The sequence below is a fragment of the Protopterus annectens genome, chromosome 5.part0 (assembly GCF_019279795.1).
Source record: "Protopterus annectens isolate FY-2018-M chromosome 5.part0, PAN1.0, whole genome shotgun sequence".
In the NCBI taxonomy this organism is placed as follows: domain Eukaryota; kingdom Metazoa; phylum Chordata; order Ceratodontiformes; family Protopteridae; genus Protopterus; species Protopterus annectens.
In genome coordinates, this window is record NC_056735.1 from 1,183,440,485 (window position 1) to 1,183,465,108 (window position 24,624).

At 42.8% G+C, this 24,624-nt stretch overlaps 1 protein-coding gene across 2 annotated transcripts in view; it reads right to left on the reverse strand.

The window, feature by feature from the left end:
- TRIP12 (thyroid hormone receptor interactor 12) overlaps positions 1-24,624 on the reverse strand; it is a 3,849,287-nt gene that overhangs the window by 190,467 nt on the left and 3,634,196 nt on the right. For both annotated transcript variants that reach the window (XM_044071052.1, XM_044071053.1), the window contains one exon: positions 8,208-8,372. In XM_044071052.1, the coding sequence (XP_043926987.1) occupies positions 8,208-8,372 (165 nt within the window). The remainder of the gene's footprint in view (positions 1-8,207; positions 8,373-24,624) is intronic.

The window sequence follows — 24,624 nt, forward strand, 5'->3', positions numbered from 1 at the left end:
TGATAGAAGGTATTTCCAGAAGGAAAAACAAAGATGAAAGGTCTCCAACCCTAAGGAAGATAGACACCATCTTGTCCCCAGATCTTCCAAGGATACATGAAGGGGGGTAAGGTGGGTGGGTTTGTACGAATGAAGGGCAAGATGGACTACAAACATGGAATGTTATGGTGAGTACATAACTTCTTTATGTTCTGTAGTCCTATCTCGGCTTCATTCTTACATATGGGACAGTGTCCCTAGCACCTTTTTCTCGGGTGGCTCACGGGAATATAGTCCTAAGAACCGTGGAACCAAAGGAGGCTCTACCCCTGGAGGCCAAGTCCAATTTGTAATGAGTAAGAAAGGTATGAGGGGTAGCCCAAGTTGCTGCACATATACTGTCCATTGGCATTCTGGCTTGAAAAGCGGTAGATGTGGATATAGATCTGTTGGAATGAGCTTTAATTTTAAATGGGAGTTCTTTGCCATTAGAAGAGTAAATAAAAGATATGCAATTTGAAATCCAGTTTGATAACGTTAATTTGGATACTGGCATTCGTTTCCTCGTTTCTGAAAAAGATACAAATATTTGGTCTGATCTCCTAAACTCTTTGGTTCTATGTAGACAGAACCTTAACTGTCTGTGTACATCCAGTTGATGAAACTTACATTCTGTTTTGTTTGAAAGATTTGGAAAAAAGACTGGCAGTTCAATAGTTTGATTCATTTTTGATTGAGAACAAATCTTGGGGACGAAGGAAGGATTAGTGCGAAGGGAAACTCTGTCTCTATGAAATATCAAGTAAGGAGGTTGACTGAGAGTGCTTGTAGCTCTGACACTATTATGGCAGACGTAATGGCTACCAGAAAATGGTCTTCCTTGAAAGGAACTTTAAATCACAAGTATGTGAAGGTTCAAAAGGCGGTGAGGTAAGTTTTGAAAGAACAAAATTTAGATCCCAGGGAGATATAGGTTCTTGAAAAGGAGGTCTTAGTAAGGTAGTGCCTTTCAAAAATGATCTACACAATCTATGAGCCATAAGATTAGGTTCATGTTGTCCCAAATGAAAATTGGAGATAGCTGCTAATTGAACTTTGATTGTAGCAGCAGCTGATCCCTGATGAAAAAGTTTGGTTAGAAATTCTAACACTAAGGGAATGGAGGCTGTGTATGGATCTATGTTTTTAGCTCGTGCCCAGACAGAAAATCTTTTCCATTTGCTAGCCTACAATTTTTTCGTAGAAGGCTTATGAGAAAATGTCAGGATTTGTGTAACTGCAGAGGAGAAATCATGAAGCCTGACTAGGGATGGAAGTGGAGCAGCCACGCTGTCAAGTTGAGGGTGTGGAGACAGGAATGGAATGTGCCTGACATATGTGTCAGAAGGTCTGGTACTGGGGTTCAGAGTCCATGGATCGTCCAGAAGATGAGGCCCAAGAAAGGGGAACCAAATCTGATGAGGCCAGTAAGGAGTGATGAGAATCATTTTGCTTCCCAAGGTCTTTGCTTTCTGGATCACTTTTGATATTAGCGGAAAGGAAGGAAAGGCATAAAGAAGTCCCAAGGGCCAATTGTGGACAAGTGGGTCTCTCAGTGTCTCCCCCCGGGGGGAGGGGGTGGGTAAGGGAGAAGCAGCTGCTGCATTTGGTGTTCATTGGGGTGGCAAACAGATCGCAGCAAGGCTGTCCCCCATTTGTGGAAAATCTGTTCCGCGACATTCTGAGTCAGAGACCACTCGTGAGGCAGCAAGATTGCCATATTGAGCTTGTCGACTTTCACATTGGTTCTCCCCGGGATATGCATTGCAACTAGAAAGCGTTGGGAAGATATCGCCCACTGCCAAACACGAAGAGCCTCTTGACACAGGGAGTAGGATCTGGTTCCCCCTTGTTTGTTTATATACCATACCACTGACATATTGTCTGACTGGATTGCTATTGTCCCTAGAGGAAGAAAGTCGTGAAGTGCTTGCACTGCTAGAAGAACTGCTCTCTCTCTAGAGCACTGATATGCAAATGAGCCTCGTGTTCCTGCCATGTGCCTTGGACTGCCCTTCCTCGATAATACCCCCCCAGCATTTAGGAGGCATCCGTGGTCACAGTAACAACGGGTTGGCAAGGAATGAATTATCTCCCTATCATTAGTTGATTGGACTGGATCCACCAACGAAGGTTCTTTTTGCAAGATTCTGTTATTAAAATGGGATGAGACAGAGGCAGTTGCTGAAGAGACCACTGGGAAAAGAGTAGCCATTGTAGAATTCTCATATGTAGTCTGGCTAGCGGAACTAGAGTTATAGTAGAGGCCATGGTTCCTAGAAGTTTGAGCACTGTCTTTGCTTTGACTTTGTGTTGGGGAAGCAGGCTGTATATTTGTCGTCTTAGATTTTGTATTCTGTCTGAAGGAAGATCAGCCATCTTTGTGACTGTGTCTATTTCTGCGCCTATAAAAGTCACATATTGAGAGGGCGACAAGGCAGACTTTTCCCAATTTATAGTAATGCCTAGCTGAGTGCAGACTCGGATGGTTGAAACACTGGCTTGCAGAGGTAGGTGCCTGGTGGTGGCAGTCAGGAGCCAGTCATCCAGGTACGGAAACACTTGGAATCTAAGATGTCTCAAGTGAGCCGTTACTACCGCCATGCATTTGAACACCCTGGAGGGTGTGGTGAGACCAAAGGGCAAAGCACGAAATTGGTAATGACTGGATCCCAGCTGGAAGCGTAAATGACTCCTTGATGCTCTGTCCATTTTTATGTGGTAGTACGCATCTTGGAGGTCTATGGATCACATCCAATTGTCTTTCCCTAACAGAGGGAGCATAGACTGCAGTGTTACCATTTGGAACTTGGACTTCTTTACTGATTCGTTTAATTTGCAGAGATCCAAAATGGGCCTCCAGTCCCGTTTGTTTTGGAACTAAAAAGAATCTGGAGTAAGTTCCGAATCCTATCTGATCTTCAGGGACGGTTTGGATGACTCGCTTTTAAAGCAACTTTTGGACTTCTATAGTGGCTTGATCCCTGTGATTGGGTGGACCATCTGGGATTTTTTTGGTTAGATGAGGTGGAAAAGAGAAGGGTATGGAGTATCCTCTGGAAATTATTCTTTGTACCCACTTGTCTTGTGTGATGTCGTGCCAGGCTTCTGGGTACAAAGATGAGCAACCCCCGACTGGCTCCAGAGAAGCGCAGTCAGGCCCCACTTCAGAAGCGCTGATAGGGATGTCCACGAAAAAAATCGCGACCACCCTGGTTTTGTGGACCCCCCTGCCTCTAGAGCGTCTACCATTACTTCCTCCTCCTCTGCCTCAGGAGAAGAAATCACCTTGTGCGTCTGGGAAAAATCTCTGAGATTTCTTGAACCACATTTTTTCGCCTCTCTAACTCTTAGGGTATGGTCTAGAAGGGACGGAAAAACATACACCCATGGCACAGAGAGTTTTCCCTTCCTGCTCGCATCTGGTGAGTGTGTCTTACTTTGGTCCAAACAGAGAGGAACCGTCAAAGGGGGTGTTGGTAAATGTAGATTTGAAGGGCTCTGCAAAGTTACATAAGTGCATCCTGGAGCATCTCCTAAGGGAAACTCCTGAACCCACTGCCCTACTCACTCCATCTGCTGCATAAAATATCAGCCTCATGAAGGACTTAACAATGGAGTTTAAGGTAGACAACTGAGCAGTAACCTTCTCCGGGACTCCTTCAGTTAAAGTACCTTAGAGAGACTCTCCTAGCTCTTTTAGGAGATCTCTTTGAAGCCTAGTGAAATGGGTAAGGTAATTCAGCGATCTGAATATAAAAGCCACTGAAGAAAAATACGCTTCCACATCTGTCCATCGTTCAAGACTCCTTGTTCGGTGGGTGCACAGATGAGGAAGTTTTCACTAGTTCCTTCTTTGTGGCTGCTACTACCACCATGCCATCTACAGGCACACCTTTGGTCAAAAACTCTCTTCTTTGGGAGCTGAAAGAAATTTGTTGGGCCTTCTGGGGAATGGTTCCATGGCCTCAGGAGTTTCCCACACCTTTCGACTCACTAAATCTAACAGCTCTTCGAAAGGTGAAGACACCCAAGAGGCTGAAGGTTGAGACCCGAAAGCCTTCAGGTACACTTGACTCCTCATTAGAAGGGGTGACAGTGGGCCAGCCGCCTCTCTGTTTCAGGATCTCTAGGATATCTACGAAGGAGATATCATCAGAGGACGACCTAGGGGACCCTTCTGACTCCTCGAGGTCAGTGTCAGAGGTGAAGAACTCATCAGGGGAGTCTACATGCATCCTCTTGAAAGTTCTCTTCCGAGGAGGCTCCTCAGAAGGGTATTCTGGGGAGGTCTCGGAAGACTGGGGGCCACCCAATGGGGGCTCCTGAGGCTGCGGGTCTCTGCCATCAAGAGAGAGAGAGAGATAATGCTGAGACAGAGGTCTAAGCTTGAGGGGGAAGAGCATCAGTACCCTTGTGTGGAGCTGAAGACCTAAACAGCACGCTCCTCATCATCTCTAAGGCAGATCTCTCTGGCTCCGAGGACACCACCAGTTCCGAGGAAGCAGAAGTAGCCCTTGGCTCCAGAGCGATTGGCTCCGATACAGATGTAGGATCTGAGCTCAGCCGAGCCGACACACCGAGAGGTAGAATCGAAACCGAAGAAGTTCGGGTCCGAGCATCCCCATCGGGGCTGTCTGGTGAGCTTCGGCTCCTAGAAACCAAGGACAGAACCGAAGGTGTCGGAGCGGAACTCGGCTCCGAGACAGACAGTAGGGGTTGCTGGAATCGACGGTTCCACAACAAATGGCACAGATAGCTCTGGCTCCGAAGGACTGACATGGCTCGGAGGAGGAGGAACAGAAGCAGGTAATATGGGCTTAGTCGGAGTCGGCAACAAATTTGCTAGCATCTACTTCAAAAGTCTAAGCACCACTCTCTCGGCATCCTCCTCAGAAAGACTCTTGGAGGATCTGGAAGACAAGGTAGGTGATCGAGATTTCTGTAAATTCAGATATTTGAGTGTCGGGGACACCGGTAATAAATCTCTAGACCGGCTCCGAGGTATGGGTTCAGTAATCGGCTCTGAAAAACATGGGGCCGAAACCAGAATGTCAACTTCAATAACCTTGACCGGCTCCGACGGCAGAGGAGACGAAGGTAGAAGGTGTATCCAGTTTAGCAATTTTCTGTGGCAGCCCTGATTTAACAGTCGGTGTGGGAGACTGTCTTTTCACCAACTTGACCTTTTCTTTTTTAGAAGAGAGAGACCTGGAATGAGAGGATGAAGAACTGGCTAAATCCTCCTCAAAAGAAGGCTTAAGGAGACCTTTCAAGATCAGTTTGTTCTTCCTTTCCAGGAGAACCCAGGAACTAAAAGAGTGGCAAAAGGTCCATGCCTCCTGAAGATGTATGGCTCCCAGACAATAAACACAAATACTATGTCCGTCAGTCAGGGACATTTTTTGTGAACATTTAAGACATTTTTTGAAACCCGAAGGTTTATGCTCTTTAGACTCCTTAGACATACTGTCACAACAACAATCACAAAATATAAACATAGAGGATGATAGGAAGAGAGGACAAGGTCCTCTAACTTAAACGGGCCTAGTCATGAAACGAAGGGAAGGTGAGATAGAGAACAAACAAGCAACAGACAAAGGCTAAAATAGGTCCTAACTAAAAAACGGACCTATGCCTAAGAAAAATTTTAGCAGTAACTAGCACAAAGAAAGAAGGGATACCAGTGACTAAAGGCCTGCAGAAACGGCGGTCAACAATTTGCAACAGCAATTTGCAATAAATTTCAGAACACACTAACTACTACTACTAGGTAACAACTGTAAGTTATTAACAGTAAATAACTATTACAGTTAAAAAAGAACCACTATAAAATTCTGAATAAGCAAAAATTCCAACTTAGCCACTGCCAAGAAAGAGAGCACTTCTGAACTCGTAGACGTGGCAAAAGAAATCTGGGGATTCTTACTAGTGCATTATGGGATACCTACCTTGCCACAAGCCAACCTAGACTTCGAGCTTTGTAATAGGCAGTGTCGAAGCTAAGGATTGGCTCCGAACTCATATGTAAGAATGAAGACGAGATAGGACTACAGAACATAGAATGTTTTTCATCTGTGTCAATTATATGTTTATAAAGTGCATTAGTAACTATTTTCCTTCTAATCTCTGGTTCGATTTGCCTATATAATAGGCAGGACACTGGTGGCATTTAGCTAAATCAACAATGTTTCTAGTAGCACAGTTACCATATGCTTTTAATAAAAATTCTTTGCCATTTGCTAGATGTCTAATTTTCTTCTCTGTGTATATGTAATCATAATAAACAGAATTGTGGCATTTTTAAGTACCAGATTTAGTACTAGAGAAAAAAATTATCATAATCAAAAACTGTTTGCTCCTTATAGCATAACCTATTTTTCTACCTCCATAAGGTCTTAGACTGAACTCTCATTAAAGCAAACATGTATGATATGCAGCTAGCTTAGTACTTTTCAAAGCTATACAATCCACAACTTGTAACAGGTAGCGATGAAGGTGCTTGCCAAAATCTTATCTTTTGACAGCACCAAGGCTGGTGAACAGACTTTTGATCCTTTTATTAAAGAATCAAAGTCCCTATTTTTCTGAGTAATATAAAGATTAAAATGAAAGGTTTTGCATATTTCAGCTCCTTCTGCTACTTCCTTTGACAGTAAACCTTTGTTGAGTTTCAGCACCTTTTCCTTTTTCCCATTTCTTATCAATCTGGTTGTTTTCACATTTCTTAAAGTTAAACAGAAAACACAATTACCAACTATAATCAAAACTTTAAAATACCTATTCCTACTTCAAATCAATAATTAAAGTTTGATTGAGGGTTGCTGAATAAAAAAAAAGTTGATGAGGGCAACTCACTACACAAAGTACTTGGTAGCAAATACAAGAAATAAATTGACAGCAGCAAGAATTGAAGAGGGCCCCTGGGAATGCTGGCTATAAAATCAGTACCTTGTACACTGACCAAGATTCCAAGGAATGCTAGCACAAGACCAGCAAAGGCTTTGACAGGGATATGAAACAAAGCTGACAAATAACTGAGAAAGAAGAGCACATAAGGTAGGTAAATGTAAAAGTTTCAAAAAGTCATAAGCTCAATTAGCAGTAATGGTGTTTGAAGGCACTAGCAAGAGATGATGGGCATGCCTATCTTGGGGTGAGGGTTAGCCAGCCACTCACTGCACTGGCCCCATTAGAAAAGGGGCTGTAGTGCAAACACATCGCCTGGGGGTGGAAATCAATCTCAACAAGCCACTTTGACAGCTGGTGTGCAAAAGCAAGCATCCATATGGGGAAGGCATTGTGATATTTTGTGGTGAAGTGGATTTCCTGCCCCCCATCATGGAGTACAGTTAAGCAATAACACAAGTCCACACTGCTGCAATGCCAGCAAGGGCACAAAGCACCCTCATATGCCCGAATGATGCCCCTAGCCCCCACCAGCCCCTGCCCTGATACTGAGTAAAATCTCCAAGTAAAGCTAACAAATCAGTTTATCTGATTGGAGGGAGATTAAACGAGATGAACACCATCAGCCAATGTCTGACCACACTAGAAGCAACATGTAAGTATCAAAGAGCTATGCCCAACTCCCTTTAATTTACAGACAGCTATTTGCTAATTCTGCAAATGTGGAAAAGGAAAATGGCATGCTGAACACTAATTTGAACACAAAATTAGTCATTGTTTTCTATAGCACAAGTTAGGTTCTAATATACAGCCAAGCTAACTTGCATTCATCTTGGATCCTCCAAACATCAATATGAAGTAGAAGCAGACATGTATTTAAAAAAATGGCTAGGGAGTGAGGAGCACACAGACTCTTCAGCTACTATTCTATTCCTTGACCATTCAAAAGACAACAATGATTAAAAGTTAGAGTTACTGGAAACACAAAGTTAAAGTGCTAGAAGGGATGAAGAGGAAGCAGAATGTTAAAGTACTTAATAGGACAGATTGTCTCCTAACATAAAAAATAAATGAAATGAAAAAGTACAAAAAGTGACTGCTTACAGTTTATATTCTTCAGTTCTGGAATTTTCCCAAAGAAAGTTGTGCTCATATAATTAGTTATTTTTCGAACAAGTATTTATCAAAACTGCACAATGCTACTTAGCCTCAACATTCTTAAACACATAATTTTTATTTAATATGAACAATACTCTGCATTTTGTTTCACTAATTCTTACCAATGACTTGTCCTTTTCCAGTTTCTTCTTTTGCCTTACAATATCTTCAAGATGACGAACAGACTTGGCTATCACTGGGTCAATGTTAAAGAGGTCATGAGAGTTAAAAGACAACTCTTGCCGTAGCATCCACTTGTAGAAAGACAAGCCAAGAGGAAGATCCAACTAGGAAAGAAATTGTCAACTTTTAATTTGCTATAATGTTATAAAACAGTTATGTTTTACTTTATTTTACAGAGACATGAGATGGACCACTAGGACCCTTCGTTGTTTCAGCCTTGTTACAACAAAATAAGATACCAGCATGTAAGTGAAGCCAAGTTAACAGTGTTGTTTCTTACAACAAATATGGTATACAATACTTTTATGTAACACAAGATTACAGTTAAAACACTGCTGCAATACCTACTAACACAGGGACCAGTAGTTCAAATAATTAAAGTCATACTAAGTTAAGTAACAGCACCTACAAAACTGCATTTAGTTTACTGCAGAAATCTGAAAAGTAATAACGAGGTATAAAGTCTTATTTCACCATGGAGGGAGCTCCCATTCCAGACTCTGGGGAAATTAATAAGAAAGCATCAGCTGAACAAACTAGAATGTGGTGTGGGAAGTTTCTGGATTATAATTAACAGAAAAGCAAGTGCTGAAAGGTGGTGCAGTGGTCAAAATTAATTAATATATAAAGTAAAATACATAGGAAGAATGTTCTTCTTAAGAGTGCTGGGTAGGCATCCAGCCTCTCTGATACTGAAGTGGTGGCTACAGGATCTTTTTCTTACTGAGGCACAATAGTTTGCTGGTGAGGCACTTGAAAACCAAAAAAGATACAGAATATGTGCAAAACATACAAGCCTACTATACCAATTCTATGCCAGTTATGTATGCTTTTCTTCAAAGGAATGTAGCTCTGTAACCAAATGAAACAGAGTAACTTTTTCGTAACAATATGTCATGACCCTCCCCTACTACAGAATATACTTAACAGATGATTCCACATTTAAGCCATACATTCTGTATTAAACTATCCAGCATATCTGTCTGAACTTACATTTGGCTTTTCTCGATCTAGAACTATACAAACTTCATCCTTAGAATTTCTAAAATGCTTCTGCCCCTTCATAATCAGGCACTGATACCCATAATAAGTTCTTCTCTTACCAACATCACTAAAAGCAAACTAACAGGTGCAATGTTTGTTTACATAAAAAGGGTTTCTGGCACTTTAAACCACTTACTTGTAATAAACCAACTTCACTTATTTGTTATTCTCACCACAGCCTGGTATAAGGCAACAAATTATGAAACAATGCAAGCTTTATAAGCAAAATTTCCTGAAGGCTAGAATTTTTAACTCTTACTGTTCACACAATATATGAACTTCCATTAACAGGAACTTCCCACTGTTAGCATAAAAAAAACTATTTTAATATTCAAATTATGTGGCCTTTTGTAGAAATGGTCATTCACATTCCAACATATATCTTCACAGAAAAGATATTAAGATGACTTGCACATTTCTCTCTCAATCTTCCGTCAGCTACTCCGGTAAAATAAATCAGGATGTTTGGAAATGTAAAAGGTGTTCCAGAGTGACATAACAATGGGAGAATATATAAATGTGGCTGTTAATCCAGGCTCAGATGCCACATCTAAACTGCACTCACATTTTAAAGTTGCAATACATAGAGAGACTTGATTAAGGGAGTGCAGGATTCCTATTTGACAGGTATATACTGGCTTTAAACCACCATCAAGAAACACATGCATGTCACTCTCAATGAGCTTCTGCCCAGATCTAGATTTACTTTTTTTACTTAACATTTAACTTTAACAGTCAGACCAGTCCAAACTGACCATTTTTAAGGTATGCATTAGGCTACAGAGAAATGGAGCTGCAGACATCCAGTTAAGGCAATTAATATAATGTACATATAAAATACTGTTACACAAAATACAGATAATACACACTGCACACAATGAGCATAACAAGGAGCAGATTAGCTAATAGGTTCATACTAGGCTATCTGCCCTAGGGCATTTATAAGCCTAGCCAGAATGTGTTTGGCTTTCGCCACCCATTTTAAATTTATTTTGCTATGCCCTTTTTCGAGGTTAGTATACTGTGCCTCTGTCTAACAGTGACACAGAAGTGATACCCGGGGTAAACCTACGATCTCCCATCCACTCATCAAGATTCCTCTTGAAGAGAGTCAATGAGGGACTCTGCCTAACCTGGACTGGGATTTTATTCCAGAGTGAAGGGAGCCTCTGGGTTATGAATCTGTCCCTCCAGCATGTCCTATTTATTTCAGTGCTGAGGAGGTTCAAGTCTCTCGAGCGCGTAGCTCGATGGGATTTGGATTTTCTGAGGTGCAGCATGTCCATTAATTCCGGGTTGGACATGGCTTTATACGTCAGGCACAGATCGCCTCTGAACAGGCGGTATGCCACTGAGTAGAGCTGAAGTTTCTTTAACCGGGCAGCATATGGCATCTGTTTGAGCCCTTTGATCCTCTTGGTGAGGTACTTTTGGGGTCTTTCCAGTTGCTGCAGGTGTCTGGTAATGCGCTTTTTATTCTCTGCACAGTAGTTCAAAAACAGCGCACTGGCAAAGTCAGGCATGGCATTTCATGGTAATGCCTGTACTCACTGCACAAGCTGCTGAATCAGCTGCATTATGCATGAGTCACACAAAGAGACTAATTACACTCAGAAAAGTGCCAAAAGAGGTTTCCAGTTGTCTCCTGGAGTCTGGTGTGGGCAGTTTCTTTAGAGAGGCTAAAGCCTGTTCCACTAGATCTCTTTAGAAATTGTTCATGTGAGTAGGATAGTTCAAAGCCTTCAGGTCAAAAGTACCAGAGACATACACCTGCTTCACCATCCTATCCGTAGCTATAGACTTCCTGATGGGCAAACAGACAGTGGCTGCATCTGCTGGCTCTTTCTTTGTGGCCATTGCTACTATCAGACAATCTTTTAAAGGATCCTTGGACCACAACTATCTATCCTTGGGAGGGCAAAGGATGTTAACTGGCTTCACAGGAACGGCTTTCAAGAAATCTAGCTCCTTCTATACTCTCCTCGTACTCAAGTCAATAAGACAGATGATCAGGAGGTAGTAGAAGAGGGTGCCAAGTGACAGGCCTCAAAATATGACCTCTTTGCTCTGAAAGGGTGGGTGTGTAGGCCAAAACCCACTGTCGGATTAATTTGTGGATATCACCAAATGTGCTGTCTGGAATTAGTGCCTGAGATGACAGACTCCAAAGGAGAGTCAATGCGTCTCCTTTTACACTTCTTTCTTGCAAAGTTGGAGGGGGAATCTGTCTACATCTGAACAGGTTTCTTAAATGGCTCTGACCCTAGGACATATACAGTCTGCATCAATGCTCTCACAGGAGAATCTACCATCCTCCCAATAACTTTAAAAGCCGATCACAGATTTGATGGATCTGAAGAACCTCCACCAATAGCAACATCCATGCCCCACCCCCGAAGAGGCACCGATGAAGGTATACCAGAGACTGACAGACTAAAAGGACTCAAAGAAGGGATCAGTACTGAAATTTTGGTGTTGAGTTGAGTCAGATCCAAGTTCCTCGGACTCTAGGTCAGGAGGAGTGGTCGGCACCAGTGGAAAAGGCACGGGACAGTGTCTGTTCTCACACATCAAATACAGAACCATGGATGGGAAAAGAGCAAAGATTGGAGAAGACGGATCAGTCTGATCCACCCTCAAGAGTGACAGGGATGGGAGGACATCCATCTCAAGCAGAGTCTTTAAGAAGCCCCTCATTATGCATTCCCAATCCAGATAGGACGCACTCCTGAAGGACCAGAAAGACTGCCTGGATAAAGCAGAAAGAGGCTGAGATATTAAACAGGGATGCCCCTACTCAGATTAAATCCAATTGACTGGATGCTTCAGATATTTGTCTACAATAACAATAGATTCTGACAAAGTCAGAAATAAGGAAGACTCTATAGCTGTAATTGAGGAAGGGGGACAATTCTGCTCTTGGCATTTTTAGGGCTACTGAAGCACTGATGTCTCCCCTCTACTTTGCCTCCATTTACTTTTCTCACTTGCTTTTGGCTTTTATTTCTCTTTTTCCTGGCTGATCATACAAAGAATCAGGGGACAACAAACTCTTTAGAATTAGTTTATGTGGTCTACCAGGAAAGCAAGTTCCAAAGGTTTTACATATAAGGCAGTCTCCCTTTCTAAGCAATCAACTGTAACTGTGACAGGAACTACCATATGAAATACTAAAGTTATATTCATAGCACTAGCTCTGTTCGAAAAATTGTATTTATCTATTTATTTTTTTTAAAGACAGACGCTAAAGGAGTCTTTAGGTCTACTGGCTAAGTCACAGGGAAAGGGTGAAATGAGAGAAATTCTCTAAAACAAGTGATGTGTACAAGTGTGTGTGTTGTGTGTCTATGTATATGTGTATACATTTTATATATATATATATATATATATATATATATATATATATATATATATACATATATATATATATATACACGTCTCATAACTCTTGTTGGCGGATGCTTACACTCAAACTTGAATAAGAGTATGGGAAAGCAGTCATTGTGCCTTATCAGAACACATCAATCGAGTTAGAACAAGTTAGGTGTGGCAACCGTGGGGAAGGAGTAGGAGGGGGATTTTAAGGTCAGGGAGATGGCAAGGAGCTTTAGGGTTAGGGGGTGAGGGTGGGGTAGGGTTGGGGACTGATTTGGAGTTTAAGGGTTAGAGTTAGGGTCCTGGTAGGGCTATACAGCTTTATAAGATCAGATGTTGGGAGGGCTTTAAAGAAATGGGAAAGCAAGGCCAGTGGGAGCTCAAGGCTAGCACTTGCTTTTTCAAGCAAGTATGTTGTTAGCTACTAGCAAGTGAGCACCCATAGCAGACTCCCATCATGTTAGTAGCCAAACTGTAGACCACTAGTAAAATTACAACAGACTGAGACAGAGCATTTTGCTGAGTAGAGATCCTTGCCTGATCATGAAGATAGCAAATGAAATATGGGGACGCAGCTGCACAGATGGATTATGGGATGGAAAAGTTTAAAGGAGATCAAGGATGGCACTAGTTTTGCCAGATCAGATCCAACAGGATGCTGGAAGAACCATCAGCTAGACTGAATGGATAGGATGAATAGGATTCACAAATATTTATGACATGTACAAGAAACACACCAACATAGCAGTGGCAAAACACAAAAGATGAGTAATCAAAAATCAATACCAAGTGAATTAAAGAACAAATTTTCAGAAATACAAAAATGGCTTGACTGCATATAATACATACACAATCTGAGTACAACATCCATGTCAGATGTAATCAACAGTCCAGTGGACATCAGATTGTGAGTGCCTTACACCTTGCTAATAGTTAAAGCAGTGAATTAACCAGCATCTTTAAAGAAGGTGCATTTGTATCCACAAGACAGGTTTTATTTTTAACTTTAACAGCTGTCAAATCCTGCAGAACTTTAACTTGATTAGGCAGACTATTCCAGAATGTGGAAGACTTCAGGAATCCATCCATCCCTTCACAACCCTTTTTTCCCCCATTTTTGCACATAGAGTCATGGTGTCACTTCAACAGTGACAATCATCTAGAGCCACGTTTATACTGCCGGGTGGGTAACCCCTGATGTACAGCTTTAGGAATGCTGTTTCTTAAAAAGCTAAAACAAAGTTGGGTCTACTTAATTTAAGGCACTTAGTGTGTGCAAGAGGATTTGTGAACTGATAGCTTGTTACTGAGAAGAGGACAGTACCTGTCCTGGAGTAGTATGAAAGTCACACAGTATTAAGCAAGCAGATAAATTTGACTATAATAAGGAGACATTTTGCTTTCTGAATATAGGTGCAGTAATGTTTTCTAGAATTAGAAAGGTTTGAGGTGAAAAATGTTATTATTCATTGGTCAGACGTAATGGCATACTATAACGTGATACAATTGGCGAAAATGGATAAGTCATACTATAGTCTATTACTGATCGTAATGGCTCAAATATGCATCATAAGTACATAAAACTGAAATGCTGTAAACTACACAAGTTAATTGCTACTTTGAAAGTAGTACTGTCACAATTTTTGTGTCTTTCGGCTTTTCCCCGGTTAGGGGTCGAAATATGACTGAAAAAGAGAGAATGAACCTGGCAAAATCTGTACATATTTTTGTCATTTGGTAAATGGGAAAAGTCTGTACATTTGAGGTGGTGAAATGCTGTTCAGTCTCCTAGAACTCTGAAAAAACAACAGTGGATTTACTGGAATCAATGCATAATTCACTGTCAGTGAGCCAATTCCAAATTTACACAAAGTAACTTGTAAAGTCAGTGTCAACACAGGAAGAGACAATACCATCTGTGTTCATTGTTTTTTTTTTTACAGCTGGCAAGTCCCATGGCAGATTATGTACAGAGAAAAGGATAAAGGAACTAAAGCAGATCCTTGAAGGACCCCAGGATATGTGAAACCTAAGCAAGAAAGTAAGTGTCATGAGGCAATACAGAATGCTCTGTTAGACAAGTAACTTCAACCATTTACATTTCATTTACATTTGGACAGAAATCATAGTCCAATAATTTATTTAGCAGTAAGTTATGGCTTAACTTCTCAAAGCCCTTTTTAGGTAAAAAAAAAAATATGGTCTCATGTTAGTAGATCTTTGTCAATGCTGGAGAAAAATTCAGAGATAGCAGTTTGGGTCCTGTCATTTACTGGCTAGATAATCATATTTTTGAATATAATTCAGCATTTGCTTGTAGAGAAGCTTTTTTAATACTGCTGCTAAAGCAAAGAGGTCTGCAATGGGTCTTGTAACTGCACTCAACTTTGACATCTGGAATCCTTGCTAGAAGAATTGCAAGAGCATGTTTAAAGCTAGAACTCAATAGTTCAGTGCTTAGAGTTAAACTGAAGATGAAAACTAAGAATTTGCTGAGTAAGGTAGCACCAGACAAAGTAAAATGGGAGATAATTATGAATTTTGTGTAAAGGAGTAGAAAAGGGTTTCTTGGCTTTGATTGACAAAAGTGCATTCTGGATGAAGGATGGGGGGGGGTGATGCTTTTTGCTGTGCCTTTTATCAAACCATGGGATACAAAAAAGACAGGTAAATTGAAGATTAACAAAACAGCATAAAGAGTACAGAAAAGCTAATGGATGAAACATAGTTCCAGAACTTTTTGGGGTTAGGTTTTAAAGTACAGGGATTTAGCTTGATTAGCCTGGATTCTGATGGTGTATTTTAGCTCTTGAAAGAAACCAATTTTCTCCTGCTTTCTGTATGCCTTTTTTCCATTCATTACATACAATGTGCTTAATCACTGTTCTTACATTTACAGCAATCCAAGGTGCATATACAGCTTTTAATACTGGTGTTGATGTGCAACACTTTTTCCTCATTAGATATTTGTAAATTGTAAAACATAAATAATGCTCAGCAGGATGTGTGCAGTTACAGACTAGAGTCCTGCCTGCTAAATGCAGTTCTGCCTAAGGTAAATCACTAAAATTATTCGGAAAGGAATATAGCATTTTCAATGTAAGGGGAACTTTGAATTTTGAAAGCCCAGTAGGTTACGAGTATGGCAGTGGCCAAGAAGGTCATTTAGCAGAAAGAGTAGCTCAGAATCAGGGCTTACAAATCCTGTGCTATTTTCCTAAAACCAGCAATTCACCCCAATTCTTAACACCTTTTGACAACAGAATGATCATAGCTGCAGTAGCCTTAGCTATATGGGTCATATCCTGCTAAGTATATAACAGCCAGCCAGCTTCCAAAGCCACCTTCTTGGAGTACAATTTTCCATTTATGTTACCTTATATACTTTCCATATTCTAGGCACATCTTTTCTTCAATCATTTACTGTTTCTATATAGTCGTACTACTGCATGAACAACATGCATTTACAATTCCTTCCCTGTGTATCCTAAATGTACATGACTTCTTGTATTTACATACTATATAACTTCACTAGTCCTATCCAGTGTACAACAATTACCTAATTTACCTAATTAAACAGTAGCCTTTGCATTAATTACTGCTAGCAAATCCCCAAACCCCACCTCATTCCAACTTTTATGCCGAACTCTGAATACAGTGCCATTTAACAATGACTTTTCCATGTCATCCTCCCCCCACCACCACTACTTCAGCAAACCCGAGGATTATAATCTATTCAATCCAAGTCAACTATCAATCTTCACTTTATTTACCCACAGGAAGACAGAAACTGTTTTGTAAAGTCATTCATCACAGGCTAAAATGTCCTTAAATAAATTATTCAAAAAAAAAATTCTACAAAAATAATTGTATAGCAGGTAATAATTAACTGGGATCTTATCCTCTGAGTGTAAATGGAGTGCTAGCCAACCATCAATCAACTGTAGCATGCAGAGGAGCATATTCTTTGGCAGCAAGAAAGTTTAGAAGTATCTGGTTTTACTGTGTACATCTTGTACATATCAGTGGCTAAATAGCATTGAAGGAGCCCTACAATTGGCTGGTCTGTCCCTTAGTAGGACATCCTATACTGCTTAAGACTACTGCAACCACTAATCTAATGATGAACATCAGCTACCACTGAGGAACAAGGCAAGTCAAAGTTCTGCAACAGCTACATTCAAACATTCTCTAGTGTTAGAAAAACACAGTTATGTAAGTAAATTTACCATAATGGTAGATGCTTGAATGAGCATTGATGCAGTGTAGCCTTAGCTACATGGGTTATATCCCCGCTAAGAACAAACTCTATAGTTAGCATGACCTGAACTGAAGCAAAAGAATGGCTTGGGGTCCATGCCCTTCATAGCTTTCATGCCAGCCGAGAGAAGGAGGGAGATTAGTGCTCTGAAAAGGTAAATTCCAGGAAAATACACACAATGGTTCTCACCCTGGTAACAAAAATACACAAAATAAGGGAGACAGAGGGTGGGAGTGGTTACTGTAAGAGTGATCATTAGAAAAATTACCGTTATGGTAAGTTTACTTACGCAACTCTGCTATGCTTATCACACTGATCACTGCTGCAGCAGCCTTAGCTATGGGTAAACTACCACAATTTACATTGACTGGGAGGAGGAGGAATGATAAGGGTCCAGAACCCCTTGTGGAAAGTACAGTTTTGTACACTTATCATGAATGTAGATGTTTCGAGTGTATTCACTGTTGCAGTCATCACATTTGGGTTTTCCTGCCAGGGCTAGCCATCAGTCGGCTCGAATAAGAGGCTTAGTATTTCTGCGTCGGTTGCTGTTGCTCCAGGACTGACGTCAGGTCATCAGTGGTATAAAATCAGACAGCCAACGCCCATTACATCAGTTTTTCTTGTCCTGTCAGGAGCCCCAAATAGGGAGCTAGGTTATGGTGGAAGAGCACAACCAGTAGAAAGTAAATACCAAAAATTCCCTGTAAGTAGAGAGGAAGAGGAAGAGAGAGAGAGACAACGAGAGAGAGAGAGAGAGACAAGGGGGATGGAGGGAGGGAAACCAGGACTGCAACAGTGAATACACTCGAACATCTACATTTATGGTAAGTGTACACAACTGTACTATGTTCTTCGTGTTTCACTGTTGCAGTCATCACATTTGGGTTGATTCCCAAAGCTGAAGAAAAGGGTGGAGGCAGTCGAAGACTGCGGGCTGGCTAGGATGCCCTGCAAGACTGCGGTGGCAAAGCCTGCCCTGGATTTGGAGAAGATAGGCAGGTGGCAATGTTTGTTGAAGCTAGGAACAGATGTCCATGTTGCAGCCTCCAGGATGTCCCTGGTGGAGACCCCTCTGAGAAAAGCTGCAGAGGTGGAGGCTGCCCTGGTGGAATGTGTCCTGACCCCTTTGGGGGCAGTTTCCTGTTCTGTTTGTAGCAGAAATGGATGCAGTGTGGTATCCATTTGGAGACTGTTTGTTTGGATATGGCCTTGCCCTCTGCCCCTGCTGCGAAGCTGACAAGCAATTAATCAGTTTTTCTAAATGATTTAGTCCTCCCAGATAGAATATGAGCTGTCTGTGCACATCTAGAGACTGCAGAATCCTTTCCCCCTTGTTCTGTGGGTGGGGAAAAAGGTGGGCAAATGAATAGATAGATTGAGAGCCACAATGGACACCACTTTAGGCATGAAGGATGGGTTAGTCCTGAGGGAAACCCCGTCAGCATGGAAAATGATGAAGGGCTCTACAGCCATGAGTGCTTGTAGCTCTGATACTCTTCTAGCTGAAGCTGCAGGTTCAAAGGGGGTAGGGTGAGCTTTTCCAACACAAAGTTAAGGTCCCAAGCTGGGGTAGGAGCTCTTCTGGGTGGCCTTAAGTTATTAGCCCCTTTTAGGAACTCTTTGATGAGAAGGTGTGAGAAGAGAGGTGGCTCTGTGCTGTAATGAGGAGAGATGGCAAAGGCATGAATTTTAATAGAAGAGAAGGATAGACCCCTGTGTAATAGGTCTGCTAGGCAATCCAGGATGAGAGGTAGGAAGGGCTGTGCCGTTCCGGCACCCTTAGCCTGGATCCAGGTGCAAAACCTTTTCCACTTGTCAGCAAAGGATTTTCTAGTGCTGAGGCATCAGGCCTCACGTACTACCTCTTGGACTTGTTTGCTTAGACTGGCAGCTTGAGGAGAGGCCAGGGATAAGCCAGGCTTGCCAGGTTCAGGGTCTGCAATTGGGGATGCATGAATTCTCCATTCCTCTGGATCAGGAGTGTTAGGATCTGAGGTAGGTGGCAGGGGTGACAGGCTGCGCGCAGCAGTGGGTACCAGTGCTGGCGGGGCCAGTCTGGGGCAATCAGGATTGCCCTTGGTTTTTCCTCCCTTATTTTTAGCAGTACCCTTGAAATGAGTGGTAGAGGAGGAAATGCGTATACCGAGAGGTTCACCCACTGGAAAAATAGAGCAACCACTTTCCAGGCTTTGCTGTGAGGTTCCTTGGTGCAGAATTTGCTGAGCTGCTGACTGGAGTGGGAGGCAAAGAGGTCCACCTTTGGGGTGCCCCATTTCTAGGTTACAAGAGTGAAGGTTCTGTGGTCTAGCAGGTTTCTGCTTAAGTTGTCTGCCACAGAGTTTAGGGAGCCTAGCAGGAATTGTGCTAGCAGGTGTAGTTGCATGGCTGAGGCCGTGTGCCAAAGGATCGTGGCGAGCCTGCAGAGAGGATAAGAGTGAGTCCTTCCCTGCTTGTTGATATACCACATCACTGTGGTGTTGTCTGTTTTGATCAGTAGAGGCCCCGGGAGAGTAAAGGTCTGAAAGCTGTCAGGGCATGCTGAACAGCTAGCATCTCTTTTTGGTTGATGTGCAGATGTATTTGATTTGGGCTGCAATGGCCCTGAATGTACCTGCCGTCCAGGAGTGCACCCCAGACATAGTCTCATGTGTCTGTGGTGAGGGTCTGGGCGGCATGGGGTTGTGAGAAGGGAAGTCCCTTGTTGTAGTTGCATGCTGCTGCCCACCAAAGAAAATCTTTCCTTAGACAAGGTATCATTGGTATGAGAGTTTCCAGGTCTTGAGAGTGTTGACACCAAAGGCTTTTTAGGTACCATTGTAGTTTCTTCATATGCAGTCTGGCATATGGAATGAGTAGAATGCAGGTGTCCATGAACCCTAGAGCTTGCAGGATTTTCCTTGTGGATAACTTGGTTCTGGTGGCTAGTTGAGAGAAGTAGCCTGTCAGGTAGGCTTGTTTTTTCTGGAGTAAGGAATACCATCTGGGATGCTGTGTCTAGGCTTGCTCCCAAGGATACAATTTTTTGTGTGGGGACTAGTATTGATTTATTTTCATTGACAGTATACCCCAGGGAGGTCAGTAAGTCCTTTACAAAAGGCAAGTGCTGTAGCAGCTTTTCCTGACTGTCTGCCTGAATCAGGCAGTCATCTAAGTATGGGTAAAACTGAATATGTCATTGTCTGCAAAAAGCAATGGCGGGAGCCAGACATTCTGTGAAAACTCTGGGAGCAGTGGATAAGCCAAAGGGAAGCACAGAGAACTGAAAGTGCATAGATCCTGCCCTGAAACTTAGGTATTTCCTGCAGGATTCCCTGACTGGGATATGTAGGTAGGCCTCTTTTAGGTCTAGGGTGGTTAACCAAGCATCCTTGGAAAGCATTTTTGGTATCACCAGAAAGGTGTTTAGAATGGATAGATTGAGGATGGGGTGCCACATGCCCTCTTTTCTAGGTACCAGGAAGAGTCTGAAGTAGAAACCTTGGCCTACCTGTTCTGCAGAAACATGCTGTATTGCCCTCATGGAGAGCAGGGGAAAGGACTTGCTTTTTGGTCTCTGCCCACTGATTTGGAGGAAGATCTGGGAACTCTTTTGGGGTTGGTGGAGTGTGGAAATAATTTTGAGGACCCATTGGTCGTTGGTAATGGTGGCCCAGTGGCTTGCGTGGAAGGAGAGTTTTCTTCCTAGGGGCACAAGCAGGTGGGCAGAGGTAGGGGGTGGAAGTGTAAAGTCATTGTGAGTTCTTACCATAAGAGGGTGGCTTTGCACTCCCTGTTTTTGAAGAGGAGGAACTCCATTGCTTAGATCTCTGCATTCCCTGGGGCTGTTGTCTCGGGGATTTGCTTCCCCTGGGTCTGGGCTGAGCTGGCCTGGAGGGGGCAGGAAAGGACCAGTGCTTGGAGGCGCACTGCCTACTGCACCTCGGTGGCTGGACCTGTAAGAAGTATTTAACTGTCTGCATAGATTTAGCTTTTTCTTCCATCTTTTTAAAGACCTCTTCTGCCTTGGTGCCAAATAAGTTGGCTTTGTGCAAGAGTGCATCCAATAATTTGGATTTGACATGGTGTGGCAAGGACTGCTCCTTAAGCCAACCATGCCTTCTTAAGGGCAGAACCAGTGACTGCTGCCCTGCAAGATGCTTCTAGAGCACCAAAACCACATTGTAAGGTGTGCTTAGTTACTTGACTTGCAGAGTGCATTAACTCTTGTAATTCTTTATTTTCTGCACAAGCATGAAAAGAAGATATTTTTTTGTTTGAGGAGTTCCATGGTATGTTGCTGATATTTCAACACGTGGAATTGACAATTTAATGCTCTAATAGCAAGAGTAGCAGAGGTGTATACTTTTTTACCCTATATGTCTAGTGCTCGGGAATCCCTATCTGAGGGGGTGGAATTCTTAGCAGAGGTTGCTTTAATTCTTTTAGGCCCTTGAGAAATTACCTCAGGATCAGCAGTAGGATTTTTGAAAATAAATTTGTGTGAGTCAAGGACTCTTATATCTGTCAGGCTTTCTGGAAGCAGGAGGAAGGGTGTCAGGAGTCAAACTGGGTTCCAGGAAAACATCGTCCACAACATCCAGTACTGGGGGAATGGCCAGGGGGTCCGTGCGAAGATCTAAGAATTCTCTGAGTCTCTTTTTAGACTGAGGGTAGTCCTAACATTCCCACTGGAAATGCTCCCTTAAGGCATGAAGGGTTTCCCCAAAGGAAAAGTCCTCGGGTGGAGAGGCTGAAGGAATGGATTTCTCTGCGTCAGAATCCTGATAAGCAGAGAGGGGTTGCATGTCTTCATATTCAGATGCATCAGAGTCATCAAATTCCTGTTCAGATAAAACTACTGGGGACAGATCTCTTTTCCTTTTGGAAGGGGTAGCTTGGCTTCCCCTGTCAGTAGTTTTGAAAGAAAGGTAGGTGCAAAATAAGTCGTCGGTTTGTGTCGAGAATCGGTAGTGTGAAGTACTTCCTTGGAAGCCAGTGCCTGCTCAGCGGCTCTGGACCCATCCAAGGTAGAGACATCTGCAGGATCCTTAGCTGAAGAAGAGTTTTGTGGCATAGCGGACTCCAAAAGGGTCTCGGTAGCAGTCTGCAAATCCACAGAAGCGGGCATCAGGGGCTGCGAAAGCATCTCACTGTTGACTGGAGAACTGACAACTGACTTAACGGAAGCGTTGTCAGTAGGTTTGGACCTGTGCGGTCTGTCTCTGTCTTTATCCTTACATTTTTTTCAGAAGATCTGCTGTCGGATGGCTTACCGAAGCCATATCGAAATTCGAGGACCGTAAGCGAAAATATCTAGCTACAATAAGGGCCCGATGACATACAGTTCTGGCATTGAAGCACAAAAGCGACAGCAAGGGACGTTGTGGTCTGGGCCTAAGCAAGTGACGCAGTAAGAATGAAAGTCTCGGTGTGGTATTTGCTTTCCACGGGCAAGACAATTGTTAACTTTTTCTGACATTGGTTAGAGCAAGAAAAAAGGATTCCCAAAGGGGTACTTGGCTTTAGAAGACTTCAGCTTCAATTTGGAAGACGAAACTTAGGTAATGGTCAACCGGCATTCATGCAAACTGCTTCTGCTTCAGGCTCCTTGGCAAGAAAGACTGATGTAATGGCGTCGGCTGCCTTACTTTATACTACTGATGACCTGACATCAGTCCTGAAGTGACAGCAACTGAAGGAAAAATACTATACTAAGCCTTTGGTATTTGGGCTGGCCGAGGGCTACCCTGGCAGGGATAACCCAAATGTGATGACTGTAACAGTGAAAAACGGAGAACATCCTGAACCCTTTCCAAAGGAAGTTTGGCCATCATTTTTGTTGCATCTAAATCTGCTCCTATAAAAATGATACTCTGAGATGGCAACAAGGCATATTTTGCGTAACTTATTGTGATCCCTACGTGAGAACAGAGATGCAAGGTGGTGTCTCTCGCTTTCATTAGTAGATGCTCAGTGGTGGCAGTTAGGAGCCAGTCATCTAGGTATGGAAACACTCGGAATCCTAGGCGTCTCAAGTGAGGGGTGACTACTACCATACATTTGGTGAACACACTGGGAGCTGTAGTGAGGCCAAAGGGCAGAGCTCGAAACTGGTAGTGACCATCTCCTAGCCAAAAGCGCAAATGACCCCTGGACCGCCTGTCCATTTTTATGTGGTAATACACATCCTGGAGGTCTACATGGCACATCCAATCATCTTGTCCCAGAAACGGGAGTACTAACTGCAGTGCTACCATCTGGAACTTTGACTTTCTTATTGATTTGTTTAATTTGCTGAGATCCAGGATGGGTCTCCAGTCCCCTGTTTTCTTTGAAACTAAAAAGAATCTTGAGTAAGTTTCGGATCCTATTTGGTCTGCAGGGACTGTTTGGATGAGACTTTTTCCTAGCAACGTTTGTATTTCTAGAGTTGCCTGTTCCCTCCGACTGGGTGGAACATTCGGAATGCTTTATATGTTTGGGACGGGGAAGTAAAAAAGTATGAAGTAACCACTGGATATGATGCTTTGTACCCACTTGTCTTTTGTTACCATTAGCCAGGCTTCTGAGTACAAAGACAAGCAGCCCCCGACTGCCTCTAGAGATGGACAGGCGGACCTCCCTTCAGGACCACTGAAAGAGCTTACTAAGGAATGATTCCCTGTCACCCTGATTTTGCTGACCAACTCTGCTGCATGGCTGGCATCTTACATTACTACTTCCCCCTCTGCCCCTGGGGGAACAATCACCTCGCTTGTCCTGAAAAGCTCTCTGGGATTTTCAAAACCACATTTTTCCTCCTTTTTGACCCTTAGGATAAGGTCTGGAAGGTAGGGAAAAATGGACTCCTACAGCAGAGAGCGTCTTTCCTTCTTGTTCATACCTGGTTTGTGTGTCTTTGACTTTTAGCTTGAACAAAGATGAGCCATCGAAAGGGGCATTTACAAAAGAAGATTTATAGAGCTCCACAAAGTCACACAAGCGTATCCAGGAATGTTTTCTTAGGGAAATTCCTGAACCCGCTGCTCTGCTCGCTCATTCCGCTACATAAGAAACGAGTCTCATGGAGGAGTTGACCACTGAATTTAAGGTGGAGAGTTGAGAGGAAACCTTCTCCGACACTCTCTCAGCTATTAAACCGTGGAGGGTATCTCCTAGCTCTTTCAGGGGATTTCTCTAAAGTCTCTAGAAAAGTGAGTCAGATAATTCTGCAATCTAAGCACAAAAGTCAGAGAAGAAAAGGTGCGCTTCCCATATCTGTCCGTCATACAGGACTCCTTGTTCGCCGAATGGACAGAAGACATCTCTGAGAGTTCCTTCTTGGTAGCTGCCGCCACCACCATAGCATCTACTGGGACTCCTTTGGTTAGAAAAAGTACAGTTTTGTACCTACCATAAATGTAGATGTTCGAGTGCTAATACAGCTGCAGTAATCACAGATGGGTTCTCTGCCGTCAGGCGGGTCCTCGATCGGCCGAATTCCAAAGTCTAGGTCCGGCGTCGGTTGTTGTCGCTTTCTCTCCTGACGTCAGTGAGGCCGAAGTATATAAGACACAGCCGACGCCATGTTCTTCAGTCTTTCTTGCCCCAGATGTCAGGTGCCCCCAGAAGGAAGGCAATACATAAATTTTATAGATATATATATATATATATATACATGCAATGCAATATAATCCAAAATCAGTAGTTGCAAG